Here is a 19,074-nt window from a genome sequence, read left to right on the forward strand (position 1 = left end):
GGTGAGAAGTTTAAACAATGCAAAAATAAAAGTTGAGTGTATTTTCTTATCAGCCCTTTTTGGTTCAAGTAGAGCGGCAGCATCCAATCTCAATGGCTATCTCCTGACCATGAGGAGCAGCAATGGTGAATCCAAAATCCCTGTTCTAGTGATTGTGGCGATCATAGCTATGGGGCCACCAGTGAACATACACTTAGTCTGTGTATAAGTGATAGATACATATGGTGAAAATCCCTTTACTAGACATTGTAGTACTGAGTTCTCCCATTCCAGTTAAATTGAACATGTGTTGCTACAATCTCCACAAATTACAACTGATCACTGGGAACCCAAAGTCAGAAGATATTGTAATTAGTTTATGCTTAGGGAACCTATCTGATCAAAATGGCTTATCCAAGGGGTTACCCCCTTTCACTCAATTTTTCTATGTTTTACAAGAATCAATGCAAAAATGCAGTTTTTATAATTGTTTGATTTTTTAATGTGTTATATCCCCCATCATCAGAAATTCATATATCTCTCTATCTGTACATACTGCATACATCTATCTCAATCTACAAAATCATGGTTGCAAATATGGCAAATGAGTAACAAAAAAGTACTTACATGGATCAAAATCTTGGAAATTAAAGTTTTCATAATCTTGCTCAACAGAATCCCAATCTTTTTATAAAAAAAAAATACAAAAACAGAGAAATATTAAGACACGACATGATGAAAAGTCTTTATCTTCCTTGTCCCTGGAGAGAGCAGAGCAATAATCAGTATATTAGCTGTTACTATCATTAAATTGACAATAATAATTCTCTTTTGTTACTTCTTGATACAATTTCTATATCAATCCTTACAATTAACTAAAGAGTACTGGAATGATTAATACAGCAAGGAATATGTCACAATATAAATAAATAAAACCATAAATGCCAAGTGATTATTTTGTTTGTCTTGGCATTGAATGTACACATCAAATATATCATTAATTAGGTCAATATAAAGAGGTCATAAACGCAAACATAGGTTGCTAGCTTACGTCTGATTAAGTAAAGCAGCACAGATCTCTGTTTCTGAAATATCCTATTTCCCACCATACTGGAGCTGACACTCCTCCGGCTTTCAGAGGACATGCCTTGCTGCAGCAGTGCTACCCCTGTACCGTCACCCCCCTCATCCGCCAACTTTGCAAACTTTATGGGGTGTGCCAGATCAGGACTAGCCTTTCTGGCACTCTTCCCTCTAACCCCCCTTCTAACTGTCACCCAGCTAGCTGCCTCACTGTCCTGCAGCTCCATACTACCACTCTCCCCCACATCTACCCCAGTGAGCAGCTGCTCAGTGAGCAGCAGACTCATTTCGATATGGTCAATGGATCTCAGTGTTGCCAGCTGCTCTTTTAGATCCAGTACCTGGGCTTCCAAATGCACAACGAGCTTACATCTCGCACAGCAGAATGCACCCACGACCGGCTGTTCAAGGATTGCATACATGTGGCAAGATGTACACTGGATAGCATTGTCAATAATGGAGCTCATTTCCTAATGGGGATTGCACTAGACAGAAATGTTAAGTAAAAAGAAATGTAAAGAATTAATAAAATACAGAAAGCAATTCTGTCCAAATTCCTCCCTTCCAAACTCCCTGAATCCAAAGTCACTGAAAAGCAAGTCACACACTTACTTCCGTTTGCACTTATGCTACAGTCACACTCAGCTCGTTCACACTCGCTAAGGAAGAAGATTTAAAGAGTTTTTTTTCCTCTTTAGCAGCAATCCAGCTTACAGCTCATTGCACTTCCAAAGGACTGGATGCCTCAACCAGCTGCCCCTTATAAACCCTTAATTATGACCCCTCACCCTTAATTAACCCCTTGTGAGTATAGCTACACTTCAGGATTTAAGTGCAATGTAGTTAACCCTTAAACACACAGGTAGTAAAATAAGAGACTGTAAAACTGTAGAGAAAAAATAAGTTCTAAAAAGCCCAATAAAACTAAACAGGTAGAAAAGCACTCAGCAACTAACAGCAATTCACACAGGTATTTTCTGCAGGATTCCCAATTACCTATTCATTGAAAAACAAGTAACAATCTTACTTCCGTTTGTACTTACACTCCAGTCACACTCAGCTCGTTCACACTTGCTAAGGAAGAAGATTTAAAGAGGGTTTTTTTTCCACCTTTAGTAGCAAGCCAACCTACAGCTCAATGCACTTCCAAAGGATATTGATATAACAGATGTCTAACCACAATAAACTTACATGTTAATCGAGTAGTTAAGGATTGTTGCTATCTATATAATATCCAAAGCTAGAATATTTCCCAAGGTAACTTATCCAAACTATATCTTAAGAGGCAAATAGGACTAAGTAACTGTTAAACAATGTTTCAAATAACCTCTTTATATAAAGAATAGGTCCCCAACCTATGGTTGGGAGTCACATGTGGCTTCCAATCCCATGATATATGACTCTTAGCTGTCTGAAAGCTGGGTGCATTAGAGAAGGTCCTCAGAAGGTGACTTTTCTGAGTAGCACCACATAGAAGAGCAGATTTGAATGCTCATATGCAGATGGAGGACAGTGGTAGGATAAAAATGGTAGGTTGAGATAGGATGATACTGACAGTTATAGAGGTGGTTGAAGCTCATTGCAAAAGTGTATTGACTGTGCGTGATGCAAGAATATTGAATAATGGAGGTAAAATGGGAACCTCTAGATGTAAGTATAGAGGTGCCTTCTGTGGTTAAACTTTGGTTGTCAATATGCCAATAATAGGGGTCTCTGGGTGTCAGTTCTGGGGGGGGAGGTTGTGGCTCATGACCATCGTTCAGAGATGAATGTGGCTCTCAAGGTAAGATAGCTTGGGGACCACTGATATAGGGTATGGTGGGCTAGCAAAGGGTTGTTTCCAAATTAGAACCTATTTTCTATGAATTATAACATAGCCGTGCAGGCACACACAATGCTCTTGTTTCATGGAAACTATCAATGTATAAAAGAGGGTATAAATGTAAATATCATAAATAAATATGTATGTTTCACCTTGTAAGAATTCTAAAAACAGATGAAAAAAATCAAAATCAAAATATCTCACCTGAAACCGTTCTCTGACCTGTAGGATAAACAAGATTAAAAAAAAAGTATTAGGAATTAAATAAAAATAAAATATTATAATGAAATGATCACAGAAACAATCTTTTTTGGGGATCAGTTTGAAAATGTATTAAATATAGTGGTTGATGAAAACCACTGGTTCAATTGTTAAACAATGCTTCCACCTTCACAGCCAAGCTTTTCATTACAACACAACTTTAGAAAAAGATATTGACTGCACATCCTTATTTTATACATTGATGTAGAACAGTTAAACAAAATTATAAAAAAAAAAAGAATGGAAGATTCTTAATTAACAAATTGATCAAAATGGGTGAGAACACTGCCACGTCATGATGATCTCTTTGAGTGCGTCCATACTTTATCATCACTGTATGATGACCATCATTGCTGCAATAAAGCACCAATGCAGCTAAAATCAAAAGTATAGTAACTTTTCGAAATAGTCATCTGAAAATCACTTACCATTTTGTGTCTACAGTTTCTATGAAGCCTACAAACAAACTCAGTTTAGTCTGATTTTGTAGCCACGTCACCACTTAGGTATTCATTACTTCTTAGTGAAGTATTGAATGTAAGAAGTGGGGTGCAGATGGAAGGGAGCATGACTGCAAGATCAACATTTGTTTTATAGTCTTATACCATAAAGATCATTCTGCATAGGGGCTGTAGACATAAAACAGTAGGATATTTATTTACTATGACCCTATAAAAAGTTATTTCGTAATTTGATTTTTTTTATTTTAGCTATATTGGAACAATAAAAAAGCTTGCAAAATTGACATATCTTTACCCTTGCAGCCTTTACCCTTGTCCCGGTTCCTGTTTGATTGGAACACCTGCACAGAATCTGTAAATTCTCTTATACTTGTCTACACCCAATCCTGCATATATAGCCTTTGCCAGCTGATATAAAGATATTAGATTGCTTTATATCCGCTGTTGCTTTAATTACTGTAGTTAGTTACATTCTCATATCTCTGGATATAAGATGATTATCGTACTGTTAGCTCACTGTAATCCTTAGCATATTTACTTAGCGCAGTGGAACATCTTTGACAATGTACTGATGGTTTTGAACTTTTTAAACCTGAGTTTGCATAAGGAAAAAACAAACTTTGTCTTTCTATATAATCCACCTGAGATTTGACTAGTTAAACACTGCTAATCCAGCATTATTACAATCTCATCATTGTGTATTTTCTGCATTGGTGTAATGGCTCATTTCATCCCATGGGTCTCATAGTTTAATATCTAATATTTTCCATACTTATGCTATATTTAAAGGACCCCTTCTACTTTTTTTTTTGTTGTCCCCTCCATTAGCCATCAGTAATGTATGTACAGTATTGGTCATGAAAATACTTACTCATTGCAGTCTTCTTCCGTTTACAGCGCCGCTCCAGTCCTCTACTACTTCCTGTGATCTCAGCTGTGGCCAGTCGGCTCATACACTGTTATCTATGTGGATCAAAAGTCACTTTCTCAATATAAGTCTATGAGACTCAAGACAAGCCTCTCATAGACTTACTGTACATTAAGAGAGGAACTAATGTTTCACTGTGTGGCCAGCAAGACAGAGCTGTGGCCACATGGTGCAGAAGATGACCGGAGCAGTGCTGAAATTGGAAGAAGATGGTGATGGCATAAATGTTTTGATGCACACACTGTATATACAGAGCTGATGGTTAATGAAGGTGCACTAAAAAACCTCTGGAGTGGTTCTTTAATCTACTTTTTCCAATTCCACAGCTGTCCAAAACTGACTACACATGTGTTGATGTTCCGCCCGATCTGCTTCTTTTGTATGACAGATGAATATATGTTTGAAATTAGCAAGGAAAGGCAGACAAAGAATAATAATTAAAAAAATTTTGAATTTTAGATGTATATAACGAATTTGTGATGATATTGTCCAGCCCCACGGTTGACAAGAACCGACATTGAAGACTGGCATGAAACTCCTGTTGCAGATTAAAGGTACTGTCTAGTGAACGGTGGTTATCACTTATCCATAGGATAGTTGATAATGTACAGACTTTAGGGTCTGACTTGAGGGACCCCCCCCCCCCCACCATCGATCACCAGAATGAGGCACTTTAATCCCCATTACAATGAAACTGCATAGCACATGCTTAACCACCGCTACATTCATTCTCTATAGGACTGCCAGAAAAAGCTGAGTGTAGCACTCAGTTTATAGAGAATAAATGTAGTAGTTGTATCCTAAATGATCTGTGAGTTATCACCTATTCTGTAGATACCTGGTAACTTCTTTCCAATGGTGAATCCTAAATGATCTGTAAGTTACCACCTATTCTGTAGATGCCTTGTAACTTCTTTCCAATGGTCAATACTGCCTAAATTAAGGGTGAACATTGAATGTAGACTTTCCAGATGTCCCATGCAGTATACATTATTTGTAACATCTCTCAATATGTGACTCAACAAACATAACAGATTGCTCAGCAATCAACGAGTCAACATTATTGTACTAGAGAAGAAACCATTTTGCTTAGATATTTAGCCATATTACCTAGAGTGGTTAGTATGGAGAAATGCCAAACATTGAACCCTATTCTCTGTAAGACTTCTCGCCTAATTCAGATAATTTCTGTGTTTTTTTTTTCAATTAAAAAGAAGAATTGGTTTCTCGAAAATACATCTTCTAAAAGGTGGAAACCAGACTTGTAATATTTAGTCTGTCACGTTATCACTTCACAATATCTCCCCAAAATATGTTTTAATTCCCAACACAGGCATTGGACTTTGGAAAAAAAATGTCATAAACAAGGACCACACAAACTGTGTATCAACTTCCTATTTTACTAGACTAAAGCTTGTAATCATTTCAATCATACCGAAATATACTATTTTACCACTGGACACTTACCTTGTGCATGGATACAGGTAAGAAATAGCAGGAGGCTTCCTATAGATATCAATAACCTCCTATTTGTCCCCATGTTGCGTGCAGTTCGGTTACTGGACACCGAACTGGGGGTTGTTATAGGAGGAACAGATGACAGGAGCCTTAACTGATCCTTTTATAGAGTAAGTCTAGATATGGTGGTGATATATTTGTATAAAAACGGGGTGGAGTCAGTGTGGTGGATATTGGCACTGCCAATGTATGGGATGTCCTACTGTGTTGGGGATAATGACTACGGAGAAACTGTCTAGGGATGTTTGTATTATGGGAGGTGGTTTGTTTAATGAATGAAAGACATATTGAACCTAATTAGTGAACCTTACAAGAAAATGTATCTACATTGCATTGACTTTGTAAATTTCGAATGACCGTTTCTATTTGGCATATACAGAGAAACCTTTACAAAATGACCACCTCATTGAGAATATCACCTTCATCTCAAATATTATCATAACAGGATATGTGCAAAAAAACGTACTCAACTTATATAACTGCTAATTCCCACACAGCTCCCGTGACTCTCCTTATATGATACCAGTCAATTAGAAATATAGAAACAACTCAACTTAGCTCTTTGACAACTCATAGGTGTGAAGCAAATGGTCCATGTTTTGTTCACCTTGTTATTGTGTGTAACTTTAGACTATATTTGTATTAAGGCTGCTGTTTACTGTTGGGTTTATTACTATTTTTGAAAATAAGTCAGAGATGGAAATGTTAGTTTTTATTATTCTTACTGCCCACAAAAGAAGATATATCTACATAGATAAAGAAGATAAAAACAATCCTTTATAGCAACAACAATCTACTTAAGAAGCATATATTTTATCTTACCCCTTAAAAATTCTCGCCACGTGACTTAGGATATATAGCAAAGAATCTTCTCCAAAGAAAAAAGATATCGAATTGCAGACAGCGGTTCCAGGGTTCTTGTCTACCAGTGGGAATTAGACAAATAGATGGCTGAGTGGAGGTCTATTAAATGCATGTATATATATATATATATATATATATATATATATATATATGTATATTGTAATGCAGCAGCTTGCTAGCATTACTGTAAATGATCCAGGATGTGTTTTACCTGACCATGTACCTTCCCCTTTAACTGACTGGTCACATGACTGTGACATCACACAGGTCTTGTATGCACAGTAAAGGTCTGTACACATGACTGGGACAGCACACAGGACCTATACACACAGCTGACTGATCACATGACTGTGACATCAGCAAGGTCCTGTCAGTATGGGTGTATGTGTGCACAGGATATATAAACCCCGGAAAAAATATTCGTGGCCCCGCCGAGCCGCCGCAAACCAGGTTTGAGTGCGACGATAATCTTCGCGACCCCGCCGAGTTTCCGCAAGATGCTTTAAACTTCGTGAGCCCCGTCGAGCCACAGCAAACCAGTTTTGAGTGCGACGTCAATCTTCGCAACCACGCCGAGTTGCCGCAAGATGCTTTATCCACACTCGTCATCCTGTGCCGTTGACGCTAGCAACCGGGCTGTCGTTGCTGCTAGCAACCGGACTGCAGTTGCCCGCATCCTCGAACCATATGTAAGGCAGCGCTAGTCATCATAATGGGGGATACTCGCTGCACCGGGTCAATTAAGGCACATAAGCAATGTCCTTCCGATATTTCACAATGCAGTTTATTATTTCGTCATAAACCGCTAATCACATAGTCCATCTTAGTATACGCCCGGCATGTTTACACCTATCACCTCCGGGAGCTTCTCAAGTGGCAGACCGGCATATTACACACATCACAATTCAAGAGCCAAGGGGCACACAGGCCCACTTGTCCCAGGTTACAGCCTACGGCAAGGTAATAAATTATCAATGTCCATAACACAGTCCATGTAACAAAGTGTATTACCTTTGCCGGGTTTAGTTTCTGCAGTCCGTTTATTCCGCCACCACTGTGGCTTTGCGGCTTTCCCAGGTGAGGGTCTCTAGCCGTCGTCCCCTCGTAGGCTACTGGTATGTCTTCCACACTTGACATCCAGCTTGTGCCTTTCAGGGTTCTTCACCAAGCCGGCTCTTCCTCAAAGGCCACTGACATCCACGCACAGGATCCAGGCTCGGCCTTTCAGGCTGCCAGGCTTCACTCTCGGCCTCACTAGACCTCTCACAAACGGTGTTCCACACACACGGAGCACAGGCCTCACGCCTCACACCGAACACACCTGTCTCCAATTACCGGGGTTTATATATCCTGTGCACACATACACCCATACTGACAGGACCTTGCTGATGTCACAGTCATGTGATCAGTCAGCTGTGTGTATAGGTCCTGTGTGCTGTCCCAGTCATGTGTACAGACCTTTACTGTGCATACAGGACCTGTGTGATGTCACAGTCATGTGACCAGTCAGTTAAAGGGGAAGGTACATGGTCAGGTAAAACACATTCTGGACCATTTACAGTAATGCTAGCAAGCTGCTGCATTACAATATATATACATATACACGGCTGAAAAAAAAGGGAACACTCAAATAACACATCCTAGATCTGAATGAATGAAATATTCTCATTGAATACTTTGTTCTGTACAAAGTTGAATGTGCTGACAGCAAAATCACACAAAAATCATCAATGGAAATCAAATTTATTAACTAATGGAGGCCTGGATTTGGAGTCACCCCCAAAATTAAAGTGGAAAAACACATTACAGGCTGATCCAACTTTGAAGTAATATCCTTAAAACAAGACAAAATGAGGCTCAGTATTGTGTGTGGCCTCCACGTGCCTGTATGACCTCCCTACAATGCTTGGGCATGCTCCTGATGAGGTTGCGGATGGTCTCCTGTGGGATCTCCTCCCAGACCTGGACTAAAGCATCCACTAACTAATGGACAGTCTGCGGTGCATGTTGGTGGATGAAGCGAGACATGATATCCCAGATGTGCTCAATCGGATTCAGGTCTGGAGAGTGGGCGGGCCAGTCCATAGCTTCAACCCCTTCATCTTGCAGGAACTGCTGACATACTCCAGCCACATGAGGTCTGGCATTGTCCTGCATTAGGAAGAACCCAGTGCCAACCACACCAGCATATGGTCTCACAAGGGGTCTGAGGATCTCATCTCGGTACTTAATGGCAGTCAGGCTACCTCTGGCGAGCACATGGAAATGCCACCCCACACCATTACTGACCCACTGCTAAACCGGTCATGCCGAAGGATGTTGCAGGCAACAGATCGCTCTCCACGGCGTCTCCAGCCTCTGTCACGTCTGTCACATGTGCTCAGTGTGAACCTGCTTTCCTCTGTGAAGAGCACAGGGCACCAGTGGCGACTTTGCCAATCCTGGTGTTTTGTGGCAAATGCCAAGCATCCTGCACGGTGTTGGGCTGTGAGCACAACCCCCATCTGTGGATGTCGGGCCCTCATACCACCCTCATGAAGTCGGTTTCTAACCATTTGTGCAGACACATGCACACTTGTGGCCTGCTGGAGGTCATTTTGCAGGGCTCTGGCAGTGCTCCTCCTGTTCCTCCTTGCACAAAGGCAGCTGTAGCAGTCCTGCTGCTGGGTTGTTGCCCTCCTACGGCCCCCTCCTGATGTACTGGCCTGTCTCCTGGTAGCGCCTCCAGCCTCTTGACACTACACTGACAGACAGAGCAAACCTTCTTGAAACAGCTTGCATTGATGTGCCATCCTGGATGAGCTGCACTACCTGAGCAACTTCTGTGGGTTGTAGAGTCTGTCTCATGCTATCACGAGTGTGAAAGCAAAACCAACATTCAAAAGTAACCAAAACATTGGCCAGAAAGCATTGTTACTGAGATATGGTCTGTGGTCCCCACCTGCAGAACCACTCCTTTATTGAGGGTGTCTTGATAACTGCCAATAATTTCCATCTATTATCTATTCCATTTGCACAACAACATGTGAAATTGATTGTCAATCAGTGTTGCTTCCTAAGTGGACAGTTTGATTTCACAGAAGTTTGATTTACTTGGAGTTATATTCTGTTGTTTATTTTTTTGAGCAGTGTATATATACAGTACAGACCAAAAGTTTGGACACACCTTCTCATTCAAAGATTTTTCTGTCTTTTCATGACTTTGAAAATTGTACATTAACACTTAAAGCATCAAAACTATGAATTAACACATGTGGAATTATTTACTTAACAAAAAAGTGTGAAACAACTGAAAATATGTCTTATATTCTAGGTTCTTCAAAGTAGCCACCATTTGCTTTGATGACTGCTTTGTACACTCTTGGCATTCTCTTGATGAGCTTCAAGAGGTAGTCACCGGAAATGGTTTTCACTTCACAGGTGTGCCCTGTCAGGTTTAATAAGTGGGATTTCTTGACTTATAAATGGGGTTGGGACCATCAGTTGTGTTGTGCAGAAGTCAGGTGGATACACAGCTGATAGTCCTACTGAATAGACTGTTAGAATTTGTATTATGAAAAGAAAAAAGCAGCTAAGTAAAGAAAAACGAGTGGCCATCATTACTTTAGGAAATGAAGGTCAGTCAGTGCGAAAAATTGGGCAAACTTTGAATGTGTTCCCAAGTGCAGTTGCAAAAACCATCAAACGCTACAAAGAAACTGGCTCACATGAGGACCGCCCCAGGAAAGAAAGACCAAGAGTCACCTCTGCTTCTGAGGATAAGTGTATCCGAGTCACCAGCCTCAGAAATCGTAGGTTAACAGAAGCTCAGATTAGAGACCAGGTCAATGCCACACAGAGTTCTAGCAGCAGACACATCTCTACAACAACTGTTAAGAGGAGACTTTGTGCAGCAGGCCTTCATGGTAAAATAGCTTCTAGGAAACCACTGCTAAGGACATGCAACAAGCAGAAGAGACTTGTTCGGGCTAAAGAACACAAGGAATGGACATTAGACCAGTAGAAATCTGTGCTTTGGTCTGATGAGTCCAAATTTGAGATCTTTGATTCCAACCACTGTGTCTTTGTGCGACGCAGGAAAGGTGAACGGATGGACTCTACATGCCTGGTTCCCACCGTGAAGAATGGAGGAGGAGGTGTGATGGTGTGGGGGTGCTTTGCTGGTGACACTGTTGGGGATTTATTCAAAATTGAAGGCATACTGAACCAGCATGGTTTCCACAGCATCTTGGAGCGGCATGCTATTCCATCCGGTTTGCATTTAGTTGAACCATCATTTATTTTTCAACAGGACAATGACCCCAAACACACCTCCAGGCTTTGTAAGGGCTATTTGACCAAGAAGGAGAGTGATGGGGTGCTACGCCAGATGACCTGGCCTCCACATTCACCAGACTTGAACCCAATCGAGATGGTTTGGGGTGAGCTGGACCGCAGAGTGAAGGCAAAAGGGCCAACAAGTGCTAAGCATCTCTGGGAACTCCTTCAAGATTGTTGGAAGACCATTTCCGGTGACTACCTCTTGAAGCTCATCACGAGAATGCCAAGAGTGTGCAAAGCAGTCATCAAAGCAAAAGTTGGCTATTTTGAATAACCTAGAATATAAGACGTATTTTCAGTTGTTCCACACTTTTTTGTTAAGTATATAATTCCACATGTGTTAATTCATAGTTTTGATGCCTTCAGTGTTAATGTACAATTTTCAAAGTCATGAAAATACAGAAAAATCTTTAAGGTGTGTCCAAACTTTTGGCCTTCTCCAGGATCCAGCGACGTTGTGCTCGGTTTCTCAATGACGATACCGCAATTCCGACTAGCCGGCTAACTCTATACGTGATTGGAAGTGGCTTTTATAATTTAAGTCTGAGAAGCGTCAGAACGAGACTCCAATGGTTTATATTGTAAAAGCCACTTCAGGGTCACGCATAGAGTTAGCAGGCTAGTCTAAGAAGGGGAGCAGAACAGTGCTGCATCCCAGAGAAAGTGGCAGTAGGCAACTAAATTAACACACTCACACTACACTAGGATTGATATTACCACCATATAGCTCCCCACATAGTATGATGCTCCTTCCACAGCATTATGGTATCCATGGCCCCCCACACAGTATGATGGTGTCACGGGTGTATCAGAGGTGACAGACAGTCGCCCTGCAGTTGTTTGCAGGAGATCTCTACGTTTGGTATTACAGACATCTTCTTAGATGAGAGGCTGTCTCTAGGACCTAGCGGCTACCTCCCTCTTGTTAATTAGCTCTGGCCTTGGTGTATAAATGCCTGGTGTGTCTGAGAGGGAAGTGCCGGCTATATTCATTTCTACATTCATTTTTGTACTTGTGAGGCTTTGGCAGGAGAAGTGCTTCATCCTCTCTGGAGCTTGAGGCCATATGCACATTTGGAGTCGTCTAAAGTTAACCAATTCCCCCCTTGTTGTCTATAGAGTTTAGCGGAGATCGACTAGTGCTCATCTCCTCCCATCCCTAGCCTTAGCCATACGCCAGGGAAAATCAGGGTGAGGCATGCGTTGGTGATTGGTGCAGAGCCAATATAGGGACGGTAGGTGAGACAGGGTGACACTAGTCCAGACTAGGAGGTCTCCACTTCCCCCTTTCCCTAGTGTCTGGGCTCCCTTTCCCTCTTCTCTCTGTGTTGCACTAAGTCTTTCCCACAACTGGGGTGATGAATGGTTCTCACACAGCCCCAATACAGTATGATGATCCATTGCACAGCCCCAAAACTGTATGATGGCCCCCCCTTGCAGTCCCACTACTGAGTGATGGTCCCTCTCACAGCCTCAATACTGTATGATGGCCCCCTCACAGCCCCCTGTAGTATTATGATCTTGCTCACAGCCCCAATACTGTATAATGGTCCCCTCAAAGCCCAAATACAGTATGGTGATCCCCTCACAGTCCCAATACTTTATGATGGTTCCCCTCACAGCCCCAATAATGCATTATATCTCCCCTTATATAATGACCTGTGTCTTAGTATCAGCTTCATACTCCTAAGGCTGAGCGGGGAGACACAGCAAACTTTTTTGTAATGGCACATGTGGATGGAGAAGCTGGACTATAACCTTCATAATCTAGGTTAAAAACAATATGAACAAATACCCTACATTAATTAAATAAATAGTGATAAATAGCATAGGGTATTTATTTGACACTATTTTGATCAAAAAAGTGTAAAAGCCATCCCACCTCGCCAAACTGTACCCAATCATGATGGTCCCTAACTCTTGTAGTTCACCTCGCTATGTGTCAGCAGACCTCAAAATAAACGGGGGCAGAACAAGATCAAGACGTGATTGTATATACAGGGGTGTGGTTCCCCTTTTTCCTATGTAGCTTTCCACGGGCGGGTGCAAAACAGCCAGGTCTGCGTCCTGCTCTGCATTTATCTATTTTGAGGTGTGCTAACACATAGTCTGGTGAACTAAAAGAGTTTGGGACCATCCTGATTGGGTTTACCTTGTCGCGTTATTATGGCTTTTACACTGTTTTGATCAAAATAGTATCAACTAAGTACCCTATGTTATTTACATGTACTATTACTATTTATTTTTTTACTACAGGGTATTTGCTCATTTTGTCTTAGGCTATGTGCCCATGATGCAGAAATGAAGCAGAAAATTTCTGCAGCATTTCTACATCTCCCTGGCAGAAAAAACGCATGCAGATTGTGCATGCGTTTTTCCTGCAGAATGCATGCGGATCCACATGCGGGTTCACATGCGTTTCCGCATGCAGATTGACAAGCGCTTTCCAGGCGATAGCATCACTTGGAAAGTGCTTGACAACTAGGTCACACTGTATAAATCCATGCAAACAGCATGGATTTATACAGTGTGAACCGTAAAAATTAAAACAAATAAAGCTATACTCACCCCCAAGGCCCCTGTGTGTGCAGCAGCGCTCGTTCCTCTCTGGTTCCTGGATGCCGGCATCTCGCGAGACAGAGCGGTGAAGGGCCTGCGGTCACATGACTGTGACGTCACCGCAGGTCCTCAAGCGATGCCGGCATTCAGAGAGAAGACGCCGGACAGGTGAGTATAAACTTTATTTGTTATTTTATTCTTTTTTTACAGGTACAATGGTACCCAGGTCTGGATGAGAGTCTCCTCTCCTCCAGAACTGGGTACCATCCGCACATAGAAACGCATAGAAGCCGCTTGTAGAAATGTACAGTCACGGTTTCTGTGCGTCTCAATGCAAGTCAATGGCGGGAGTTCCGCTGCGCTTCCGCAAAATTAAATGACATGCTGCGGATTTTTGTACGCAGCATAAACGCTGCGGAAAAATCCGCAGCATGTGCATAGAACATGCGGAATCCCCTTGGGGACCATGGGGTGCGGATTACCTAGCGTTTCACAAGCGTTTCCGCTGCGGAAATTCCGCAGCATAAACGCTTGAAAAACGCTACGTGGGCACACAGCCTTAATCCTAGGTTCTGTCAGTTAAATAGCCACAGTGTGAATGTACACCTGCACATTGCACTTATACCAAAATGTGCTGTAGCTCATTTCTTTGGCTTTACCTAGACAACCTGAATGGGCTACCACCTCATGCTACCAGTACTGACAAGGACCCTAGAAAAATTGAAAAACCAAGGAAGAATCAGCGATGAAGAACATAGAGGGAGTGGCCACCACTTGGAACACCATTCTCTTTTTAGGGGTTGACTTGTGTTGCCTCTTCAGTGCTCCTTTTGTCACTCTCATTAGCACCAAAGCAGGTGAAACTGATTCACATTCCCTTATGCTTAATAACTGGACAGATTGACATCCCTGAAGTTTCATTGGCTTAGAGCTAAACTATGATGCTTAATAGTTCCCTTAATTTTGTTTTCTAGCATTCTAGGTCGAAAAAAATAATTTTCTTATCTTATTTCCTTGTAAATATGCCTGCTTTATTCTTCGGCATTTTTTTTTATGCTGTTTATACTTTCACCGTGAGAAAAAAAATTCTGATGTTTAATATGTCAACTAAAGGCTGACGTTTCTTATAAACATCTGATATTTGCTAAAGAAAAGCAAAAATCAGATTGAAGTCATGGAAATTGTTACAAAATTCTCAACCACAACTGTTAACGTCACAACATCTGAAGTATCATACAAGCTCCAACTCTACACAAAGTCCATGATGACTTTCTATTTGATTTACTGTACAGTGTATTATGTAAACACATGAAACGAAAAACTATAAACCACTGCCACAATGTCCAACCGGAACAGACTTTTCTAACATTATAGAACCCTCAATTGCAGACTACAGTGTAGAGGTGGACATACCTGTGGTGCAACCTGTGTAGACCCTCAGGGACCTAAGAGCTAAGAAGATGAAATTGTTCATTATGAGCTATTGCACAGGGGTCTTTTTCTGTCTGTGTCCACCACTGCTATAGTGTTCTGTGCATGTTGGGTCAACTTCATCCATGACGCAAAATTTTACACCTACATTAGCTGAATACCAGTATATACACGGTGTACTTGCACCGGTCTTAAGCTGAGTTTTGAACCTATCTAAAGAAATGTGCATGGCTCAACACATAAATAAAAATATATATTTTATTACACAAAAATTAAAAACAATAAGGTAGACATACATAGTCAGACATGTAAAATTCTATGGATAGGTGAATAATGACTTTACACTCCCAGAAAAGAGTAGGATAAATCAGTACAGGGATATATTATATATAGTCTCAGCATTGAATACGGATACTCTAGTGAGAATACGAGCTCAAAATAATCAATACAATCTAGACAATATATGGTAAATGTATGGGAGATAATAATAAAGGAATGATGTTACATGGTTATAATGATGCACAGTGGTCAAGCAAACTTTAGCAATCAGGAAAATGCACCCGAAGCATGTTTCGTATCAAGCTTCATCAGGGCGTGTTCTGAATCATCAGGTTGGTGGATAGTGTCATTCACAACAGTTAAAAGACCCGAAGAAGGACTTAGAGATTTAAGAGCTCACTTATTGTGTCGGGATATGCCCTCAAGTCAATTGCAAAAAGCAATGATCATTTTAGATGGTAATTGGCAGACTTATCTTTATGAGGTCTGGGCTATACTGCGACTTTTTGTAATGCTACTGATTGATTTTAACTATTTAGCTATAGCTGTGGTCCAGAGTAGTTCATTGATTTGTATGCAATTGCTTGGACTGCTGCTGCCGCTTAATAGTTAAAATAAGTCAATAGCGCTACAAAAAGTCTCAGTGTAGCCCAAACCTAACTCTAAAAAGATATTTTCATCTTAGTAGGAAGTTGAGTACATGCGTCACAAAGAAGTATAGTGTCAGAAACTCAACTACTCCCATCCCAAGAACAATAGTCACAGTACTGATCTAGGCTTTGTCCTTGTGATACATCTCTGCCCCTCCATAATTGCTTCCAGTCTTTGTTTACAATCAGCCTGCATTTAACCACTGCAACTAATCAGTGGCTTCAGTAGTCATGTCCCATTCTACAAGCATTCCTGCTGATGACGCCAGTAGTACTGATTGGCTGCAGCGGTCAACTGCATGTAAATAAAGACTTAAAGCACCGCTGCAAAGGCAGTGGTGGTTAACTGGGAAAAACACTAAACAAGCACAGTGTCATTTGCTTTTTTATTACATTGACAACAGTTTCATGTTTTTAATTGAAATGTTGGATAACCCCTTTAATTTTGAACATATATTTAAAGGGTTTGTTTATTTCTGATTTAGAGCTTCAAATTCTCAAATTACTTGTACACAGCCATAAATATAGTGAAAAAAAATCTTGCTGTCAGGGACCCTACTGCAAGAAACTTCCTTCATATGGATTTTGTAGTATCGGCATCTCTGCCCCCTGACAGGCAGAGACGCCGTCCCTCTTACCGCCGCGCTCCCCGCCCAGCGTCCTCCGGCGCTCCTGCTTCTGCTGCTGCCGTCCTAAGGAGTCCCCGGCCAATGGCCGGAGGGCCTCTCGTATAAAAGGCACCTCCTCCGAAATGGAGGTGCCCATGCAAGGTTGTAGCTTTGTGTGTAAAACTCTGCTTCAGCCCTCAGGTCCCGCTGCTAGCCTGACTACCAGTCCAGTCCGCCAGCTTGACTACCAGTCCAGTCCGCCAGCTTGACTACCAGTCCAGTCTGCCAGCCTGACTACCAGTCCAGTCTGCCAGCCTGACTACCAGTCCAGTCCGCCAGCCTGACTACCAGTCCAGTCCGCCAGCCTGACTACCAGTCCTGTCCGCCAGCCTGACTACCAGTCCTGTCCGCCAGCTTGTCTACTCTCCAGCCCGACAGTCTGTCTACAGTCCAGTCCGCCAGTCTGTCTATGGGCCCTGCCCGCCTGCCTACCTGTCAGCCTACCTAGAGGCTCCTGCTTGTTACCTGCTGTGTCTACCAGCCAGCCTACCTAGAGGCTCCTGCTTGTTACCTGTCGTGTCTGCCAGTCCGTCTACCCAGATCACCCATCAGCCTGCCTGCCGTGCTCATCTGCTGTACCGGTCAGTCCCTGCCTTCTGACCCGTGGGAGTCACCTGCTCTCATACAAGGTCTGGCCCAGAATAGCACCTGGTCCCTCTGCTTGGTCCTTCCCTGGTCACGGAGTCGATAGAGCCGCCGTACGACCTTGGTCAGTCCGAGTTGATACCTAGTTACGCCCCTCTGGTCCCTCCTTGCACCGCATCACAGAGGTTCCACCACCCAGATCCGTAACAGATTTCTTTGCATTGAATGTGTGAATATGTGAAAAATAAAAGTATTACGATATGCCTGAAGAAGGATCCTATTTGGAGCTAAAATACATTGTACATTTGTCCAATCAGATCTCTTCTTGGAAACAGAGTGAATTTGTTGAATCCCTTTGAGAATTGCCAATAAAAGCTGCTGTATGTCTCCCACATATTAAACCTATAAGGAAGGTGTCACACGAAGTATAGAGAGAACCCAGTGCATAACGACTAAAAAAGGGGAGGAAGCCCTACAACTAGGGAAAGGGAGAGTGGAGACCCCTAAACAGATCTAAACAACAAACCCTAACTCCCCTATAGACCCTAAATGGGTTCTGCACCTATCGCCAAGCAGGAAACCTGGCCCTAGCTGACCCTAAGGCTAGTCCCTAGGTAGGGAGCGAGAGGGGTGAGCACTAAGTCAGCCCCACTACAAACTAGAGTACACACACAGGAAACAAACATGAGAATACACATAGCACCAAGATGACACCAGAGAAAGCTCAGCAACTATCCACAAAGAAGCTCAAAGGTAGTTCTAGACGACTACTAAAATCCCAGTCCTGAATAGGTATACACGCTATCACCAGCAACTCTCTGAGGATCTGAGTGTATTTAAGGACACAGCAAGGAAAGGCTGATTAACAGCAGAAAGGTGGGGACACCTCAGGGTCCTAAAGGGAAAGGTATAATCCCCAAGCAAGGTGAGGATCACCGCTAGGTCCTAAAGAGAGGAAACATAAAAGGATCAGGGAGATGTTTGTAAGGCCAAATGCAGTGACCTACTACAGCTGGACACTGTATGACTTTCTGTCAACCCTGACACACCCGTGACAGAAGGGGAATAGGCCAATCTCAGACATCTTTTGCAGCTGCTTATTTTCCATGAGGATCAGGTCCGTCAAGCCCAGGAATCAGGACACCCTGATACACATTAGAGTATTGTCCAGTCCCATCAAAATCTAATTTGTGCTGTAAAATAGACATGAGCAAAACTTTTGAAATCCGACTTCACAGAATTTTCCCCAAAAATCAGATTTTTGGCAAAAGAGTTTGCACAAATTTCTAGAAAGCATGTAATTGCTCATAAAATACACATGGGAGAGAGAAGGAAAGAGAAAGAGCTTACATTCTGCAGGAGAGAGAACCTAGCTGACCATAAGAGATTATATTCTACAGAAGAACGAAAGAGAGGTCGCTGCTCATCATAAGAGTTCAAACTCTAAGGGAGAGAGAGGACCCTGCTATCCATAAGAGCTTACACTCTACAGAAGAGAGAGATATAGGACCCCACTGACCATAGGAGCTTACACTCCACAGGAGAGAGAGGACCCCCACTGACCATAAGAGCTTACACTCTATTGGGAAGCGAGTACCCTGCTGAACATAAGAGCTTACACTCTACAGAATAAATAGACTTACCCAGTGACTCTGGAGATGAAAAA

General features: G+C 42.1%; 1 protein-coding gene across 8 annotated transcripts in view; it reads right to left on the reverse strand.

The window, feature by feature from the left end:
* LOC141174073 (uncharacterized) overlaps positions 1-6,171 on the reverse strand; it is a 49,859-nt gene extending 43,688 nt beyond the window's left edge. For 6 of the 8 annotated variants that reach the window (XM_073658719.1, XM_073658721.1, XM_073658720.1 and 3 more), the window contains exons 1-3: positions 4,478-4,569; positions 3,089-3,106; positions 607-663 (exon numbers count right to left, since the gene is read on the reverse strand). In XM_073658719.1, coding sequence (XP_073514820.1) covers positions 607-663; positions 3,089-3,106; positions 4,478-4,559 — 157 coding nt within the window. In that variant the 5' untranslated portion in view covers positions 4,560-4,569. Of the gene's footprint in view, positions 1-606; positions 664-3,088; positions 3,107-4,477; positions 4,570-6,001 lie in introns of those variants that run through there. The other 2 variants (XM_073658715.1, XM_073658716.1) reach the window with 2 other exon arrangements.
* Positions 6,172-19,074: the final 12,903 nt, after the last annotated feature.

The sequence above is a fragment of the Phyllobates terribilis genome, unplaced genomic scaffold, assembly GCF_046119375.1.
Source record: "Phyllobates terribilis strain yellow unplaced genomic scaffold, ASM4611937v1 Scaffold_13__5_contigs__length_258822181, whole genome shotgun sequence".
NCBI lineage: Eukaryota > Metazoa > Chordata > Amphibia > Anura > Dendrobatidae > Phyllobates > Phyllobates terribilis.